At 48.8% G+C, this 16773-nt stretch overlaps 5 protein-coding genes across 5 annotated transcripts in view; all 5 read left to right on the top strand.

Annotated features, from left to right (window-relative positions):
• Positions 1 to 1534: 1534 nt before the first annotated feature.
• On the top strand, positions 1535 to 2687 carry LOC117186558 (nitrogen regulatory protein areA-like). The gene is made up of 2 exons (XM_033387499.1): positions 1535 to 1750; positions 1820 to 2687. The coding sequence occupies exons 1-2, from the start codon at positions 1714 to 1716 to the stop codon at positions 2503 to 2505; spliced, it is 723 nt and encodes a 240-aa protein (XP_033243390.1). The 5' UTR covers positions 1535 to 1713; the 3' UTR covers positions 2506 to 2687.
• Positions 2688 to 3472: 785 nt separating this feature from the next.
• LOC117186674 lies at positions 3473 to 5332 on the top strand. The gene is made up of 2 exons (XM_033387714.1): positions 3473 to 4683; positions 4753 to 5332. The coding sequence occupies exon 2, from the start codon at positions 4811 to 4813 to the stop codon at positions 5330 to 5332; it is 522 nt and encodes a 173-aa protein (XP_033243605.1). The 5' UTR covers positions 3473 to 4683; positions 4753 to 4810.
• A 4156-nt stretch (positions 5333 to 9488) lies between these two features.
• On the top strand, positions 9489 to 11196 carry LOC117186675. The gene is made up of 2 exons (XM_033387721.1): positions 9489 to 10546; positions 10616 to 11196. The coding sequence occupies exons 1-2, from the start codon at positions 10510 to 10512 to the stop codon at positions 11194 to 11196; spliced, it is 618 nt and encodes a 205-aa protein (XP_033243612.1). The 5' UTR covers positions 9489 to 10509.
• Positions 11197 to 13282: 2086 nt separating this feature from the next.
• On the top strand, positions 13283 to 14171 carry LOC117186591 (splicing factor, proline- and glutamine-rich-like). The gene is made up of 2 exons (XM_033387559.1): positions 13283 to 13501; positions 13571 to 14171. Exons 1-2 carry the CDS (start codon positions 13465 to 13467, stop codon positions 13987 to 13989), a joined length of 456 nt encoding a protein of 151 aa, XP_033243450.1. The 5' UTR covers positions 13283 to 13464; the 3' UTR covers positions 13990 to 14171.
• Positions 14172 to 16028: 1857 nt separating this feature from the next.
• The window catches only part of LOC117186677, a 1199-nt gene continuing 454 nt past the window's right edge, over positions 16029 to 16773 (top strand). Inside the window, exons 1-2 of the mRNA XM_033387723.1 lie at positions 16029 to 16162; positions 16232 to 16719. Of these exons, the coding sequence (XP_033243614.1) occupies positions 16126 to 16162; positions 16232 to 16719 (525 nt within the window). The 5' untranslated portion in view covers positions 16029 to 16125. The remainder of the gene's footprint in view (positions 16163 to 16231; positions 16720 to 16773) is intronic.

The raw sequence follows: 16773 nt of genomic DNA on the forward strand, positions 1-16773 counted from the left end.
CTTTTATAGTCTCTGAGATCTAGGCGCTAATGTTTTACTCTAAGCAAAGCCGCCTATGCTACGTGTGTGTTAGAGAGAGACAGGGCGAGAAAAAATGAAATTGTTTTCTTGATGCTGGCTATAATAATAATACGATCTGGTTCAGATTTTGCACTCTAGAAGATATAGTCATCCTCTACGATTCTGCGTTTTTGGTTTTATCGTATCTTTAAAAATGTAGATGCCACAGATTTTCGTCCTTTGTGGGGTCGGAAGTGGGCAAGGCGAAGTTTTGAAATATTTTTGTAGCAGTGACATATCACAGAAGTCTGTATCCGAAACATCGTTGCTCTAGCTCTTATAGTCTTTGAGCACTAGGCGCTGAAGGGGACGGACAGACGGACGGACGGACAGGGCTCAATCGACTCGGCTATTGATGCTGATCAAGAATATATATACTTTATGGGGTCGGAAACGATTCCTTCTGGACGTTAGACACATCCACTTTTACCACAAATCTAATATACCCCAATACTCATTTTGAGTATCGGGTATAAAAAAGAGTACGTTCAATCTGGAACTGGTTCTAGAAGCACGAGCACTTCTCGATAGTTAAGCGATAGCGAACAAATTGCGAATAAACTGCGAGCAAACGCTCGAAGGAATCTACAAATAATCCCGTGCCACTAGGTTAGGGGTTTCTAGGTTTTATTTCTTACTAAATTGACGAACAAACTAAGAGACCTAAGCTGTTCCCTCAAGCGCACGTTCCCTCCACGATACCGATAGATGTCGACAATCGATATGGAATGGAAATCCAAAGATTTGACATCTTTTGCATACAAATTAATGACTGATTTAATATCGAAAACCGGATGGAGTATAGACAGGAAATAGGAAATAGTCCAATATTATAGCGAAGGCTGTGCAATACCAGAACTATACCATAACTATCCGTAACTGTCCGTAACTCTATCACTTCCAACACCTGTTGGAACAGCGAAAACAGATTTGAGTTCTTATCCCCTCGAAAGTTATAGCCGTGGAACGGGAAATGGCGAAGCACTTGGGTTATTCTGCGCGTAGATAGACTTACAGCTCTTACAGACCCTCTGGGGTGGCTTCATAGCTGCCTCCCGGCACTTCTGGTTGTTGTACACCGGTAGGCACGAAGGATCATGTATGTCGGGGATCATACCTGCCTGGCCCCATGCCGATTGGGTTGACAATTTGGAGCTGGCAGATGGCAGGTTATCCTCTTCTCGGCCCGTGATCGTTGGAGGACCCGCTTTGGGTGCCAGCCAGTCGGGTGCCGGCAGGACAACCCCAAAGTCTTCAGAGATTGCACATGCAAAAGATACACATGTATTCCGCAAGGGATTCATTCCTTATCTTGAACGTGGAGCGAAGGATCTTCTACGCGCATGTTTCCTTGATAGACTACACAGTACCAGGTACGAGGTACGAGGTACCAGGTACCAGGATGTTCCATAAAGCGTGGTCAGCCCCGCCCAGGACTGGGTCCCAGAATCCTGCGAGGCCGAGGCCGAGTCCTACGCCTGCGGGGCATATACAATTGGTTTTAGTGCCAGTCTCTGATTGTAGCAAAGCCCACTCTGAACCTCTTTCAGTCTCGGGCTGTCTCTGTTTTCTCAGTCAGTTTTCATCGACTCGTTTGAGAAGTCGAAAGGTTTACCCAGGATACGGAAAAGCCGGAAAAAGATTTTAAAAAAAATGCCTGCAAATAAAAAAATTGAAGGAAACGCTAAAGGTAAAGGAAGTACTCGGTTCTGCGGCCATCGGACAGTCGTAACTTATTTCTCATTTCGTCTCTTTTCAGCTGGGAGTATACGGGGGGATGCAGGATCGGTGGCAACCGCGACTGTGGTTCGGCGCCAAATGCCGCCGCGCGCCTGCAAGAGCAAGAGCCAGAGCACCGCCAGGCCCAGTCTTACTCCCAGCCGCCAGCAGCCCAGCCGCCAGAAGCCCAGCCGCCAGCAGCCCAGTCGCCAGCAGCCCAGCCGCCAGCAGCCCAGCCGCCTGGCCACGAAGCCCAGCCTGAAGCCGACCACCGGCTCCCAGGCGCCATCGCAGACCATCGCAAAGTCGAGGCCCACCGGTCTCGAGACTATTTTTGAACTGCCCGGCGAAGAGGACGACGGGCCCACCAGCAGCCATTGCGTGGCTTTCGGCGAGTGCCAGCGCCGCGTCCTCGCCCTGGGTACGGGCGAAAAAAAAAGAGCCCTGTCGGAGAAGCGCTGCCTGAAGGTGCGCAACACCTTGGGCGAACGCAGCACCCGGCACATGATGACAATGCGGAAGTTCCGCGCTACTTTTGACAGCGTAGTGCTCGGGGGCTCGGACGATGCAGGCGAGTCGGTCGGAGTCGCTCCCGCAGTCGCACCCGGAGTCCCTCCCGTAGCTGCTCCCGAAGTCGCTCGCGCTGGACGAAACGCCGTTAGAAATCAGCCGGCACCATTCGTGCGGCGCAGGAGCAGGAGGCTCAAGAGTCTGCCTCCGTTTTAGATTATTGCACCTTCCACCCTCCACCTTCCACCCTCCATCTTCCCGAATGCGGCCAGGTGCTGGGCACCCTCCTCCTATCGCCCATCAAAGAGCCCCAGGTGTCTGCGAGAGATGGCTCCCGAATGTAAATACCACCTCTTAAGACAGACATAATAAATCTAATGAATAATGTAATATTTACTTTAAAACTGTTTTGATTTCATTGAAATGTTAGTTCAAAACTTAAACATGATAGAATTTTGTTTTCTCAATAGCGTAATAAAAAACTCAAGCGCTTGTCTACGGTCCAATTTCGTACATCTCATTCACGCAATTCCGACATGCTCACACGCACATTTTCGTTATCTTGTTGGATTTGTCCGCCTATTCTTTCTGCTCTACTCTTTCGCATTTAGAATGTACGGGGGGATTATGATGGAGTTAATAGAAAGAATATAATGGAAGATGCAGATTACTGTAACTATAGGTGGCATATAGAACTATCCACTCTTCGACCACAATACATATAAACTACAGACTTATAAAGTTAGAGAAAAAACAAGTATAGAATAGATGGAATGGCTAATGGAAATAATATATTATAAAGGATGCTGTGGCAATAGCGCATAAGGCAGAATAATAATGATATGGATATAGCATGAATATATGTAAGTATTTATGGCAGATACTCCCAAAACAACTCTACTACTTTCTCTCGCACTAAACGCCTCACAAACTTAGCTACTTCTCCAGCAAAAACTCTTTCCAAAAGCTCAACAATATCCAATCCCCTCCAGTGCAACACGGGGGAGAGCCCATTGCTCTTTTGCTTTCCGTTCGGGGGAACCCCACCATACAATGCAAAATCTTTCGTCCATTACCATACAAAAAAAGGGTCGGAAACGATTCCTTCTGGACGTTACACACATCCACTTTTACCACAAATCTAATATACCCCAATACTCATTTTGAGTTTTGGGTATAAAAAAGAGTACGTTCAATCTGGAACTGGTTCTAGAAGCACGAGCACTTCTCGATAGTTAAGCGATAGCGAACAAATTGCGAATAAACTGCGAGCAAACGCTCGAAGGAATCTACAAATAATCCCGTGCCACTAGGTTAGGGGTTTCTAGGTTTTATTTCTTACTAAATTGACGAACAAACTAAGAGACCTAAGCTGTTCCCTCAAGCGCACGTTCCCTCCACGATACCGATAGATGTCGACAATCGATATGGAATGGAAATCCAAAGATTTGACATCTTTTGCATACAAATTAATGACTGATTTAATATCGAAAACCGGATGGAGTATAGACAGGAAATAGGAAATAGTCCAATATTATAGCGAAGGCTGTGCAATACCAGAACTATACCATAACTATCCGTAACTGTCCGTAACTCTATCACTTCCAACACCTGTTGGAACAGCGAAAACAGATTTGAGTTCTTATCCCCTCGAAAGTTATAGCCGTGGAACGGGAAATGGCGAAGCACTTGGGTTATTCTGCGCGTAGATAGACTTACAGCTCTTACAGACCCTCTGGGGTGGCTTCATAGCTGCCTCCCGGCACTTCTGGTTGTTGTACACCGGTAGGCACGAAGGATCATGTATGTCGGGGATCATACCTGCCTGGCCCCATGCCGATTGGGTTGACAATTTGGAGCTGGCAGATGGCAGGTTATCCTCTTCTCGGCCCGTGATCGTTGGAGGACCCGCTTTGGGTGCCAGCCAGTCGGGTGCCGGCAGGACAACCCCAAAGTCTTCAGAGATTGCACATGCAAAAGATACACATGTATTCCGCAAGGGATTCATTCCTTATCTTGAACGTGGAGCGAAGGATCTTCTACGCGCATGTTTCCTTGATAGACTACACAGTACCAGGTACGAGGTACGAGGTACCAGGTACCAGGATGTTCCATAAAGCGTGGTCAGCCCCGCCCAGGACTGGGTCCCAGAATCCTGCGAGGCCGAGGCCGAGTCCTACGCCTGCGGGGCATATACAATTGGTTTTAGTGCCAGTCTCTGATTGTAGCAAAGCCCACTCTGAACCTCTTTCAGTCTCGGGCTGTCTCTGTTTTCTCAGTCAGTTTTCATCGACTCGTTTGAGAAGTCGAAAGGTTTACCCAGGATACGGAAAAGCCGGAAAAAGATTTTAAAAAAAATGCCTGCAAATAAAAAAATTGAAGGAAACGCTAAAGGTAAAGGAAGTACTCGGTTCTGCGGCTATCGGACAGTCGTAACTTATTTCTCATTTCGTCTCTTTTCAGCTGGGAGTATACGGGGGATGCAGGATCGGTGGCAACCGCGACTGTGGTTCGGCGCCAAATGCCGCCGCGCGCCTGCAAGAGCAAGAGCCAGAGCACCGCCAGGCCCAGTCTTACTCCCAGCCGCCAGCAGCCCAGCCGCCAGAAGCCCAGCCGCCAGCAGCCCAGTCGCCAGCAGCCCAGCCGCCAGCAGCCCAGCCGCCTGGCCACGAAGCCCAGCCTGAAGCCGACCACCGGCTCCCAGGCGCCATCGCAGACCATCGCAAAGTCGAGGCCCACCGGTCTCGAGACTATTTTTGAACTGCCCGGCGAAGAGGACGACGGGCCCACCAGCAGCCATTGCGTGGCTTTCGGCGAGTGCCAGCGCCGCGTCCTCGCCCTGGGTACGGGCGAAAAAAAAAGAGCCCTGTCGGAGAAGCGCTGCCTGAAGGTGCGCAACACCTTGGGCGAACGCAGCACCCGGCACATGATGACAATGCGGAAGTTCCGCGCTACTTTTGACAGCGTAGTGCTCGGGGCTCGGACGATGCAGGCGAGTCGGTCGGAGTCGCTCCCGCAGTCGCACCCGGAGTCCCTCCCGTAGCTGCTCCCGAAGTCGCTCGCGCTGGACGAAACGCCGTTAGAAATCAGCCGGCACCATTCGTGCGGCGCAGGAGCAGGAGGCTCAAGAGTCTGCCTCCGTTTTAGATTATTGCACCTTCCACCCTCCACCTTCCACCCTCCATCTTCCCGAATGCGGCCAGGTGCTGGGCACCCTCCTCCTATCGCCCATCAAAGAGCCCCAGGTGTCTGCGAGAGATGGCTCCCGAATGTAAATACCACCTCTTAAGACAGACATAATAAATCTAATGAATAATGTAATATTTACTTTAAAACTGTTTTGATTTCATTGAAATGTTAGTTCAAAACTTAAACATGATAGAATTTTGTTTTCTCAATAGCGTAATAAAAAACTCAAGCGCTTGTCTACGGTCCAATTTCGTACATCTCATTCACGCAATTCCGACATGCTCACACGCACATTTTCGTTATCTTGTTGGATTTGTCCGCCTATTCTTTCTGCTCTACTCTTTCGCATTTAGAATGTACGGGGGGATTATGATGGAGTTAATAGAAAGAATATAATGGAAGATGCAGATTACTGTAACTATAGGTGGCATATAGAACTATCCACTCTTCGACCACAATACATATAAACTACAGACTTATAAAGTTAGAGAAAAAACAAGTATAGAATAGATGGAATGGCTAATGGAAATAATATATTATGAAGGATGCTGTGGCAATAGCGCATAAGGCAGAATAATAATGATATGGATATAGCATGAATATATGTAAGTATTTATGGCAGATACTCCCAAAACAACTCTACTACTTTCTCTCGCACTAAACGCCTCACAAACTTAGCTACTTCTCCAGCAAAAACTCTTTCCAAAAGCTCAACAATATCCAATCCCCTCCAGTGCAACACGGGGGAGAGCCCATTGCTCTTTTGCTTTCCGTTCGGGGAACCCCACCATACAATGCAAAATCTTTCGTCCATTACCATACAAAAAAAGGGTCGGAAACGATTCCTTCTGGACGTTACACACATCCACTTTTACCACAAATCTAATATACCCCAATACTCATTTTGAGTTTTGGGTATAAAAAAGAGTACGTTCAATCTGGAACTGGTTCTAGAAGCACGAGCACTTCTCGATAGTTAAGCGATAGCGAACAAATTGCGAATAAACTGCGAGCAAACGCTCGAAGGAATCTACAAATAATCCCGTGCCACTAGGTTAGGGGTTTCTAGGTTTTATTTCTTACTAAATTGACGAACAAACTAAGAGACCTAAGCTGTTCCCTCAAGCGCACGTTCCCTCCACGATACCGATAGATGTCGACAATCGATATGGAATGGAAATCCAAAGATTTGACATCTTTTGCATACAAATTAATGACTGATTTAATATCGAAAACCGGATGGAGTATAGACAGGAAATAGGAAATAGTCCAATATTATAGCGAAGGCTGTGCAATACCAGAACTATACCATAACTATCCGTAACTGTCCGTAACTCTATCACTTCCAACACCTGTTGGAACAGCGAAAACAGATTTGAGTTCTTATCCCCTCGAAAGTTATAGCCGTGGAACGGGAAATGGCGAAGCACTTGGGTTATTCTGCGCGTAGATAGACTTACAGCTCTTACAGACCCTCTGGGGTGGCTTCATAGCTGCCTCCCGGCACTTCTGGTTGTTGTACACCGGTAGGCACGAAGGATCATGTATGTCGGGGATCATACCTGCCTGGCCCCATGCCGATTGGGTTGACAATTTGGAGCTGGCAGATGGCAGGTTATCCTCTTCTCGGCCCGTGATCGTTGGAGGACCCGCTTTGGGTGCCAGCCAGTCGGGTGCCGGCAGGACAACCCCAAAGTCTTCAGAGATTGCACATGCAAAAGATACACATGTATTCCGCAAGGGATTCATTCCTTATCTTGAACGTGGAGCGAAGGATCTTCTACGCGCATGTTTCCTTGATAGACTACACAGTACCAGGTACGAGGTACGAGGTACCAGGTACCAGGATGTTCCATAAAGCGTGGTCAGCCCCGCCCAGGACTGGGTCCCAGAATCCTGCGAGGCCGAGGCCGAGTCCTACGCCTGCGGGGCATATACAATTGGTTTTAGTGCCAGTCTCTGATTGTAGCAAAGCCCACTCTGAACCTCTTTCAGTCTCGGGCTGTCTCTGTTTTCTCAGTCAGTTTTCATCGACTCGTTTGAGAAGTCGAAAGGTTTACCCAGGATACGGAAAAGCCGGAAAAAGATTTTAAAAAAAAATGCCTGCAAATAAAAAAATTGAAGGAAACGCTAAAGGTAAAGGAAGTACTCGGTTCTGCGGCTATCGGACAGTCGTAACTTATTTCTCATTTCGTCTCTTTTCAGCTGGGAGTATACGGGGGATGCAGGATCGGTGGCAACCGCGACTGTGGTTCGGCGCCAAATGCCGCCGCGCGCCTGCAAGAGCAAGAGCCAGAGCACCGCCAGGCCCAGTCTTACTCCCAGCCGCCAGCAGCCCAGCCGCCAGAAGCCCAGCCGCCAGCAGCCCAGTCGCCAGCAGCCCAGCCGCCAGCAGCCCAGCCGCCTGGCCACGAAGCCCAGCCTGAAGCCGACCACCGGCTCCCAGGCGCCATCGCAGACCATCGCAAAGTCGAGGCCCACCGGTCTCGAGACTATTTTTGAACTGCCCGGCGAAGAGGACGACGGGCCCACCAGCAGCCATTGCGTGGCTTTCGGCGAGTGCCAGCGCCGCGTCCTCGCCCTGGGTACGGGCGAAAAAAAAAGAGCCCTGTCGGAGAAGCGCTGCCTGAAGGTGCGCAACACCTTGGGCGAACGCAGCACCCGGCACATGATGACAATGCGGAAGTTCCGCGCTACTTTTGACAGCGTAGTGCTCGGGGGCTCGGACGATGCAGGCGAGTCGGTCGGAGTCGCTCCCGCAGTCGCACCCGGAGTCCCTCCCGTAGCTGCTCCCGAAGTCGCTCGCGCTGGAGGAAACGCCGTTAGAAATCAGCTGGCACCATTCGTGCGGCGCACGAGCAGGAGGCTCAAGAGTCTGCCTCCGTTTTAGATTATTGCACCTTCCACCCTCCACCTTCCACCCTCCATCTTCCCGAATGCGGCCAGGTGCTGGGCACCCTCCTCCTATCGCCCATCAAAGAGCCCCAGGTGTCTGCGAGAGATGGCTCCCGAATGTAAATACCACCTCTTAAGACAGACATAATAAATCTAATGAATAATGTAATATTTACTTTAAAACTGTTTTGATTTCATTGAAATGTTAGTTCAAAACTTAAACATGATAGAATTTTTTTTTCTCAATAGCGTAATAAAAAACTCAAGCGCTTGTCTACGGTCCAATTTCGTACATCTCATTCACGCAATTCCGACATGCTCACACGCACATTTTCGTTATCTTGTTGGATTTGTCCGCCTATTCTTTCTGCTCTACTCTTTCGCATTTAGAATGTACGGGGGGATTATGATGGAGTTAATAGAAAGAATATAATGGAAGATGCAGATTACTGTAACTATAGGTGGCATATAGAACTATCCACTCTTCGACCACAATACATATAAACTACAGACTTATAAAGTTAGAGAAAAAACAAGTATAGAATAGATGGAATGGCCAATGGAAATAATGTATTATGAAGGATGCTGTGGCAATAGCGCATAAGGCAGAAGAATAATGATATGGATATAGCATGAATATATGTAAGTATTTATGGCAGATACTCCCAAAACAACTCTACTACTTTCTCTCGCACTAAACGCCTCACAAACTTAGCTACTTCTCCAGCAAAAACTCTTTCCAAAAGCTCAACAATATCCAATCCCCTCCAGTGCAACACGGGGGAGAGCCCATTGCTCTTTTGCTTTCCGTTCGGGGGAACCCCACCATACAATGCAAAATCTTTCGTCCATTACCATACAAAAAAAGGGTCGGAAACGATTCCTTCTGGACGTTACACACATCCACTTTTACCACAAATCTAATATACCCCAATACTCATTTTGAGTATCGGGTATAAAAAAGAGTACGTTCAATCTGGAACTGGTTCTAGAAGCACGAGCACTTCTCGATAGTTAAGCGATAGCGAACAAATTGCGAATAAACTGCGAGCAAACGCTCGAAGGAATCTACAAATAATCCCGTGCCACTAGGTTTGGGGTTTCTAGGTTTTATTTCTTACTAAATTGACGAACAAACTAAGAGACCTAAGCTGTTCCCTCAAGCGCACGTTCCCTCCACGATACCGATAGATGTCGACAATCGATATGGAATGGAAATCCAAAGATTTGACATCTTTTGCATACAAATTAATGACTGATTTAATATCGAAAACCGGATGGAGTATAGACAGGAAATAGGAAATAGTCCAATATTATAGCGAAGGCTGTGCAATACCAGAACTATACCATAACTATCCGTAACTGTCCGTAACTCTATCACTTCCAACACCTGTTGGAACAGCGAAAACAGATTTGAGTTCTTATCCCCTCGAAAGTTATAGCCGTGGAACGGGAAATGGCGAAGCACTTGGGTTATTCTGCGCGTAGATAGACTTACAGCTCTTACAGACCCTCTGGGGTGGCTTCATAGCTGCCTCCCGGCACTCCTGGTTGTTGTACACCGGTAGGCACGAAGGATCATGTATGTCGGGGATCATACCTGCCTGGCCCCATGCCGATTGGGTTGACAATTTGGAGCTGGCAGATGGCAGGTTATCCTCTTCTCGGCCCGTGATCGTTGGAGGACCCGCTTTGGGTGCCAGCCAGTCGGGTGCCGGCAGGACAACCCCAAAGTCTTCAGAGATTGCACATGCAAAAGATACACATGTATTCCGCAAGGGATTCATTCCTTATCTTGAACGTGGAGCGAAGGATCTTCTACGCGCATGTTTCCTTGATAGACTACACAGTACCAGGTACGAGGTACGAGGTACCAGGTACCAGGATGTTCCATAAAGCGTGGTCAGCCCCGCCCAGGACTGGGTCCCAGAATCCTGCGAGGCCGAGGCCGAGTCCTACGCCTGCGGGGCATATACAATTGGTTTTAGTGCCAGTCTCTGATTGTAGCAAAGCCCACTCTGAACCTCTTTCAGTCTCGGGCTGTCTCTGTTTTCTCAGTCAGTTTTCATCGACTCGTTTGAGAAGTCGAAAGGTTTACCCAAGAGACGGAAAAGCCGGAAAAAGATTAAAAAAAAAATGCCTGCAAATAAAAAAATTGAAGGAAACGCTAAAGGTAAAGGAAGTACTCGGTTCTGCGGCCATCGGACAGTCGTAACTTATTTCTCATTTCGTCTCTTTTCAGCTGGGAGTATACCGGGGGATGCAGGATCGGTGGCAACCGCGACTGTGGTTCGGCGCCAAATGCCGCCGCGCGCCTGCAAGAGCAAGAGCCAGAGCACCGCCAGGCCCAGTCTTACTCCCAGCCGCCAGCAGCCCAGCCGCCAGAAGCCCAGCCGCCAGCAGCCCAGCCGCCAGCAGCCCAGCCGCCAGCAGCCCAGCCGCCTGGCCACGAAGCCCAGCCTGAAGCCGACCACCGGCTCCCAGGCGCCATCGCAGACCATCGCAAAGTCGAGGCCCACCGGTCTCGAGACTATTTTTGAACTGCCCGGCGAAGAGGACGACGGGCCCACCAGCAGCCATGGCGTGGCTTTCGGCGAGTGCCAGCGCCGCGTCCTCGCCCTGGGTACGGGCGAAAAAAAAAGAGCCCTGTCGGAGAAGCGCTGCCTGAAGGTGCGCAACACCTTGGGCGAACGCAGCACCCGGCACATGATGACAATGCGGAAGTTCCGCGCTACTTTTGACAGCGTAATGCTCGGGGCTCGGACGATGCAGGCGAGTCGGTCGGAGTCGCTCCCGCAGTCGCACCCGGAGTCCCTCCCGTAGCTGCTCCCGGAGTCCCTCCCGTAGCTGCTCCCGAAGTCGCTCGCGCTGGACGAAACGCCGTTAGAAATCAGCCGGCACCATTCGTGCGGCGCACGAGCAGGAGGCTCAAGAGTCTGCCTCCGTTTTAGATTATTGCACCTTCCACCCTCCACCTTCCACCCTCCATCTTCCCGAATGCGGCCAGGTGCTGGGCACCCTCCTCCTATCGCCCATCAAAGAGCCCCAGGTGTCTGCGAGAGATGGCTCCCGAATGTAAATACCACCTCTTAAGACAGACATAATAAATCTAATGAATAATGTAATATTTACTTTAAAACTGTTTTGATTTCATTGAAATGTTAGTTCAAAACTTAAACATGATAGAATTTTTTTTTCTCAATAGCGTAATAAAAAACTCAAGCGCTTGTCTACGGTCCAATTTCGTACATCTCATTCACGCAATTCCGACATGCTCACACGCACATTTTCGTTATCTTGTTGGATTTGTCCGCCTATTCTTTCTGCTCTACTCTTTCGCATTTAGAATGTACGGGGGGATTATGATGGAATTAATAGAAAGAATATAATGGAAGATGCAGATTACTGTAACTATAGGTGGCATATAGAACTATCCACTCTTCGACCACAATACATATAAACTACAGACTTATAAAGTTAGAGAAAAAACAAGTATAGAATAGATGGAATGGCTAATGGAAATAATATATTATAAAGGATGCTGTGGCAATAGCGCATAAGGCAGAATAATAATGATATGGATATAGCATGAATATATGTAAGTATTTATGGCAGATACTCCCAAAACAACTCTACTACTTTCTCTCGCACTAAACGCCTCACAAACTTAGCTACTTCTCCAGCAAAAACTCTTTCCAAAAGCTCAACAATATCCAATCCCCTCCAGTGCAACACGGGGGAGAGCCCATTGCTCTTTTGCTTTCCGTTCGGGGGAACCCCACCATACAATGCAAAATCTTTCGTCCATTACCATACAAAAAAAGGGTCGGAAACGATTCCTTCTGGACGTTACACACATCCACTTTTACCACAAATCTAATATACCCCAATACTCATTTTGAGTATCGGGTATAAAAAAGAGTACGTTCAATCTGGAACTGGTTCTAGAAGCACGAGCACTTCTCGATAGTTAAGCGATAGCGAACAAATTGCGAATAAACTGCGAGCAAACGCTCGAAGGAATCTACAAATAATCCCGTGCCACTAGGTTAGGGGTTTCTAGGTTTTATTTCTTACTAAATTGACGAACAAACTAAGAGACCTAAGCTGTTCCCTCAAGCGCACGTTCCCTCCACGATACCGATAGATGTCGACAATCGATATGGAATGGAAATCCAAAGATTTGACATCTTTTGCATACAAATTAATGACTGATTTAATATCGAAAACCGGATGGAGTATAGACAGGAAATAGGAAATAGTCCAATATTATAGCGAAGGCTGTGCAATACCAGAACTATACCATAACTATCCGTAACTGTCCGTAACTCTATCACTTCCAACACCTGTTGGAACAGCGAAAACAGATTTGAGTTCTTATCCCCTCGAAAGTTATAGCCGTGGAACGGGAAATGGCGAAGCACTTGGGTTATTCTGCGCGTAGATAGACTTACAGCTCTTACAGACCCTCTGGGGTGGCTTCATAGCTGCCTCCCGGCACTCCTGGTTGTTGTACACCGGTAGGCACGAAGGATCATGTATGTCGGGGATCATACCTGCCTGGCCCATGCCGATTGGGTTGACAATTTGGAGCTGGCAGATGGCAGGTTATCCTCTTCTCGGCCCGTGATCGTTGGAGGACCCGCTTTGGGTGCCAGCCAGTCGGGTGCCGGCAGGACAACCCCAAAGTCTTCAGAGATTGCACATGCAAAAGATACACATGTATTCCGCAAGGGATTCATTCCTTATCTTGAACGTGGAGCGAAGGATCTTCTACGCGCATGTTTCCTTGATAGACTACACAGTACCAGGTACGAGGTACGAGGTACCAGGTACCAGGATGTTCCATAAAGCGTGGTCAGCCCCGCCCAGGACTGGGTCCCAGAATCCTGCGAGGCCGAGGCCGAGTCCTACGCCTGCGGGGCATATACAATTGGTTTTAGTGCCAGTCTCTGATTGTAGCAAAGCCCACTCTGAACCTCTTTCAGTCTCGGGCTGTCTCTGTTTTCTCAGTCAGTTTTCATCGACTCGTTTGAGAAGTCGAAAGGTTTACCCAGGATACGGAAAAGCCGGAAAAAGATTTAAAAAAAAATGCCTGCAAATAAAAAAATTGAAGGAAACGCTAAAGGTAAAGGAAGTACTCGGTTCTGCGGCCATCGGACAGTCGTAACTTATTTCTCATTTCGTCTCTTTTCAGCTGGGAGTATACCGGGGGATGCAGGATCGGTGGCAACCGCGACTGTGGTTCGGCGCCAAATGCCGCCGCGCGCCTGCAAGAGCAAGAGCCAGAGCACCGCCAGGCCCAGTCTTACTCCCAGCCGCCAGCAGCCCAGCCGCCAGAAGCCCAGCCGCCAGCAGCCCAGCCGCCAGCAGCCTGGCCACGAAGCCCAGCCTGAAGCCGACCACCGGCTCCCAGGCGCCATCGCAGACGATGCAGGCGAGTCGGTCGGAGTCGCTCCCGCAGTCGCACCCGGAGTCCCTCCCGTAGCTGCTCCCGGAGTCCCTCCCGTAGCTGCTCCCGAAGTCGCTCGCGCTGGACGAAACGCCGTTAGAAATCAGCCGGCACCATTCGTGCGGCGCACGAGCAGGAGGCTCAAGAGTCTGCCTCCGTTTTAGATTATTGCACCTTCCACCCTCCACCTTCCACCCTCCATCTTCCCGAATGCGGCCAGGTGCTGGGCACCCTCCTCCTATCGCCCATCAAAGAGCCCCAGGTGTCTGCGAGAGATGGCTCCCGAATGTAAATACCACCTCTTAAGACAGACATAATAAATCTAATGAATAATGTAATATTTACTTTAAAACTGTTTTGATTTCATTGAAATGTTAGTTCAAAACTTAAACATGATAGAATTTTTTTTTCTCAATAGCGTAATAAAAAACTCAAGCGCTTGTCTACGGTCCAATTTCGTACATCTCATTCACGCAATTCCGACATGCTCACACGCACATTTTCGTTATCTTGTTGGATTTGTCCGCCTATTCTTTCTGCTCTACTCTTTCGCATTTAGAATGTACGGGGGGATTATGATGGAATTAATAGAAAGAATATAATGGAAGATGCAGATTACTGTAACTATAGGTGGCATATAGAACTATCCACTCTTCGACCACAATACATATAAACTACAGACTTATAAAGTTAGAGAAAAAACAAGTATAGAATAGATGGAATGGCTAATGGAAATAATATATTATAAAGGATGCTGTGGCAATAGCGCATAAGGCAGAATAATAATGATATGGATATAGCATGAATATATGTAAGTATTTATGGCAGATACTCCCAAAACAACTCTACTACTTTCTCTCGCACTAAACGCCTCACAAACTTAGCTACTTCTCCAGCAAAAACTCTTTCCAAAAGCTCAACAATATCCAATCCCCTCCAGTGCAACACGGGGGAGAGCCCATTGCTCTTTTGCTTTCCGTTCGGGGAACCCCACCATACAATGCAAAATCTTTCGTCCATTACCATACAAAAAAAGGGTCGGAAACGATTCCTTCTGGACGTTACACACATCCACTTTTACCACAAATCTAATATACCCCAATACTCATTTTGAGTATCGGGTATAAAAAAGAGTACGTTCAATCTGGAACTGGTTCTAGAAGCACGAGCACTTCTCGATAGTTAAGCGATAGCGAACAAATTGCGAATAAACTGCGAGCAAACGCTCGAAGGAATCTACAAATAATCCCGTGCCACTAGGTTAGGGGTTTCTAGGTTTTATTTCTTACTAAATTGACGAACAAACTAAGAGAACTAAGCTGTTCCCTCAAGCGCACGTTCCCTCCACGATACCGATAGATGTCGACAATCGATATGGAATGGAAATCCAAAGATTTGACATCTTTTGCATACAAATTAATGACTGATTTAATATCGAAAACCGGATGGAGTATAGACAGGAAATAGGAAATAGTCCAATATTATAGCGAAGGCTGTGCAATACCAGAACTATACCATAACTATCCGTAACTGTCCGTAACTCTATCACTTCCAACACCTGTTGGAACAGCGAAAACAGATTTGAGTTCTTATCCCCTCGAAAGTTATAGCCGTGGAACGGGAAATGGCGAAGCACTTGGGTTATTCTGCGCGTAGATAGACTTACAGCTCTTACAGACCCTCTGGGGTGGCTTCATAGCTGCCTCCCGGCACTCCTGGTTGTTGTACACCGGTAGGCACGAAGGATCATGTATGTCGGGGATCATACCTGCCTGGCCCATGCCGATTGGGTTGACAATTTGGAGCTGGCAGATGGCAGGTTATCCTCTTCTCGGCCCGTGATCGTTGGAGGACCCGCTTTGGGTGCCAGCCAGTCGGGTGCCGGCAGGACAACCCCAAAGTCTTCAGAGATTGCACATGCAAAAGATACACATGTATTCCGCAAGGGATTCATTCCTTATCTTGAACGTGGAGCGAAGGATCTTCTACGCGCATGTTTCCTTGATAGACTACACAGTACCAGGTACGAGGTACGAGGTACCAGGTACCAGGATGTTCCATAAAGCGTGGTCAGCCCGCCCAGGACTGGGTCCAGAATCCTGCGAGGCCGAGGCCGAGTCCTACGCCTGCGGGCATATACAATTGGTTTTAGTGCCAGTCTCTGATTGTAGCAAAGCCCACTCTGAACCTCTTTCAGTCTCGGGCTGTCTCTGTTTTCTCAGTCAGTTTTCATCGACTCGTTTGAGAAGTCGAAAGGTTTACCCAGGATACGGAAAAGCCGGAAAAAGATTTAAAAAAAAATGCCTGCAAATAAAAAAATTGAAGGAAACGCTAAAGGTAAAGGAAGTACTCGGTTCTGCGGCCATCGGACAGTCGTAACTTATTTCTCATTTCGTCTCTTTTCAGCTGGGAGTATACCGGGGGATGCAGGATCGGTGGCAACCGCGACTGTGGTTCGGCGCCAAATGCCGCCGCGCGCCTGCAAGAGCAAGAGCCAGAGCACCGCCAGGCCCAGTCTTACTCCCAGCCGCCAGCAGCCCAGCCGCCAGCAGCCCAGCCGCCAGCAGCCCAGCCGCCAGCAGCCCAGCCGCCTGGCCACGAAGCCCAGCCTGAAGCCGACCACCGGCTCCCAGGCGCCATCGCAGACCATCGCAAAGTCGAGGCCCACCGTCTCGAGACTATTTTTGAACTGCCCGGCGAAGAGGACGACGGGCCCACCAGCAGCCATGGCGTGGCTTTCGGCGAGTGCCAGCGCCGCGTCCTCGCCCCTGGGTACGGGCGAAAAAAAAAGAGCCCTGTCGGAGAAGCGCTGCCTGAAGGTGCGCAACACCTTGGGCGAACGCAGCACCCGGCACATGATGACAATGCGGAAGTTCCGCGCTACTTTTGACAGCGTAATGCTCGGGCTCGGACGATGCAGGCGAGTCGGTCGGAGTCGCTCCGCAGTC

This window comes from Drosophila miranda, chromosome XR (assembly GCF_003369915.1).
Source record: "Drosophila miranda strain MSH22 chromosome XR, D.miranda_PacBio2.1, whole genome shotgun sequence".
NCBI lineage: Eukaryota > Metazoa > Arthropoda > Insecta > Diptera > Drosophilidae > Drosophila > Drosophila miranda.

Bases quoted from the DNA above. Each gene is read 5' to 3' on its own strand.
- LOC117186675 (XM_033387721.1), top strand. From the start codon at position 10,510: ATGCCTGCAAATAAAAAAATTGAAGGAAACGCTAAAG. The intron at 10,547-10,615 runs GTAAAGGAAGTA...GTCTCTTTTCAG, and splicing joins AATTGAAGGAAACGCTAAAG to CTGGGAGTATACCGGGGGAT.
- LOC117186558 (XM_033387499.1), top strand. From the start codon at position 1,714: ATGCCTGCAAATAAAAAAATTGAAGGAAACGCTAAAG. The intron at 1,751-1,819 runs GTAAAGGAAGTA...GTCTCTTTTCAG, and splicing joins AATTGAAGGAAACGCTAAAG to CTGGGAGTATACGGGGGGAT.
- LOC117186591 (XM_033387559.1), top strand. From the start codon at position 13,465: ATGCCTGCAAATAAAAAAATTGAAGGAAACGCTAAAG. The intron at 13,502-13,570 runs GTAAAGGAAGTA...GTCTCTTTTCAG, and splicing joins AATTGAAGGAAACGCTAAAG to CTGGGAGTATACCGGGGGAT.
- LOC117186674 (XM_033387714.1), top strand. From the start codon at position 4,811: ATGCCGCCGCGCGCCTGCAAGAGCAAGAGCCAGAGCACCGCCAGGCCC.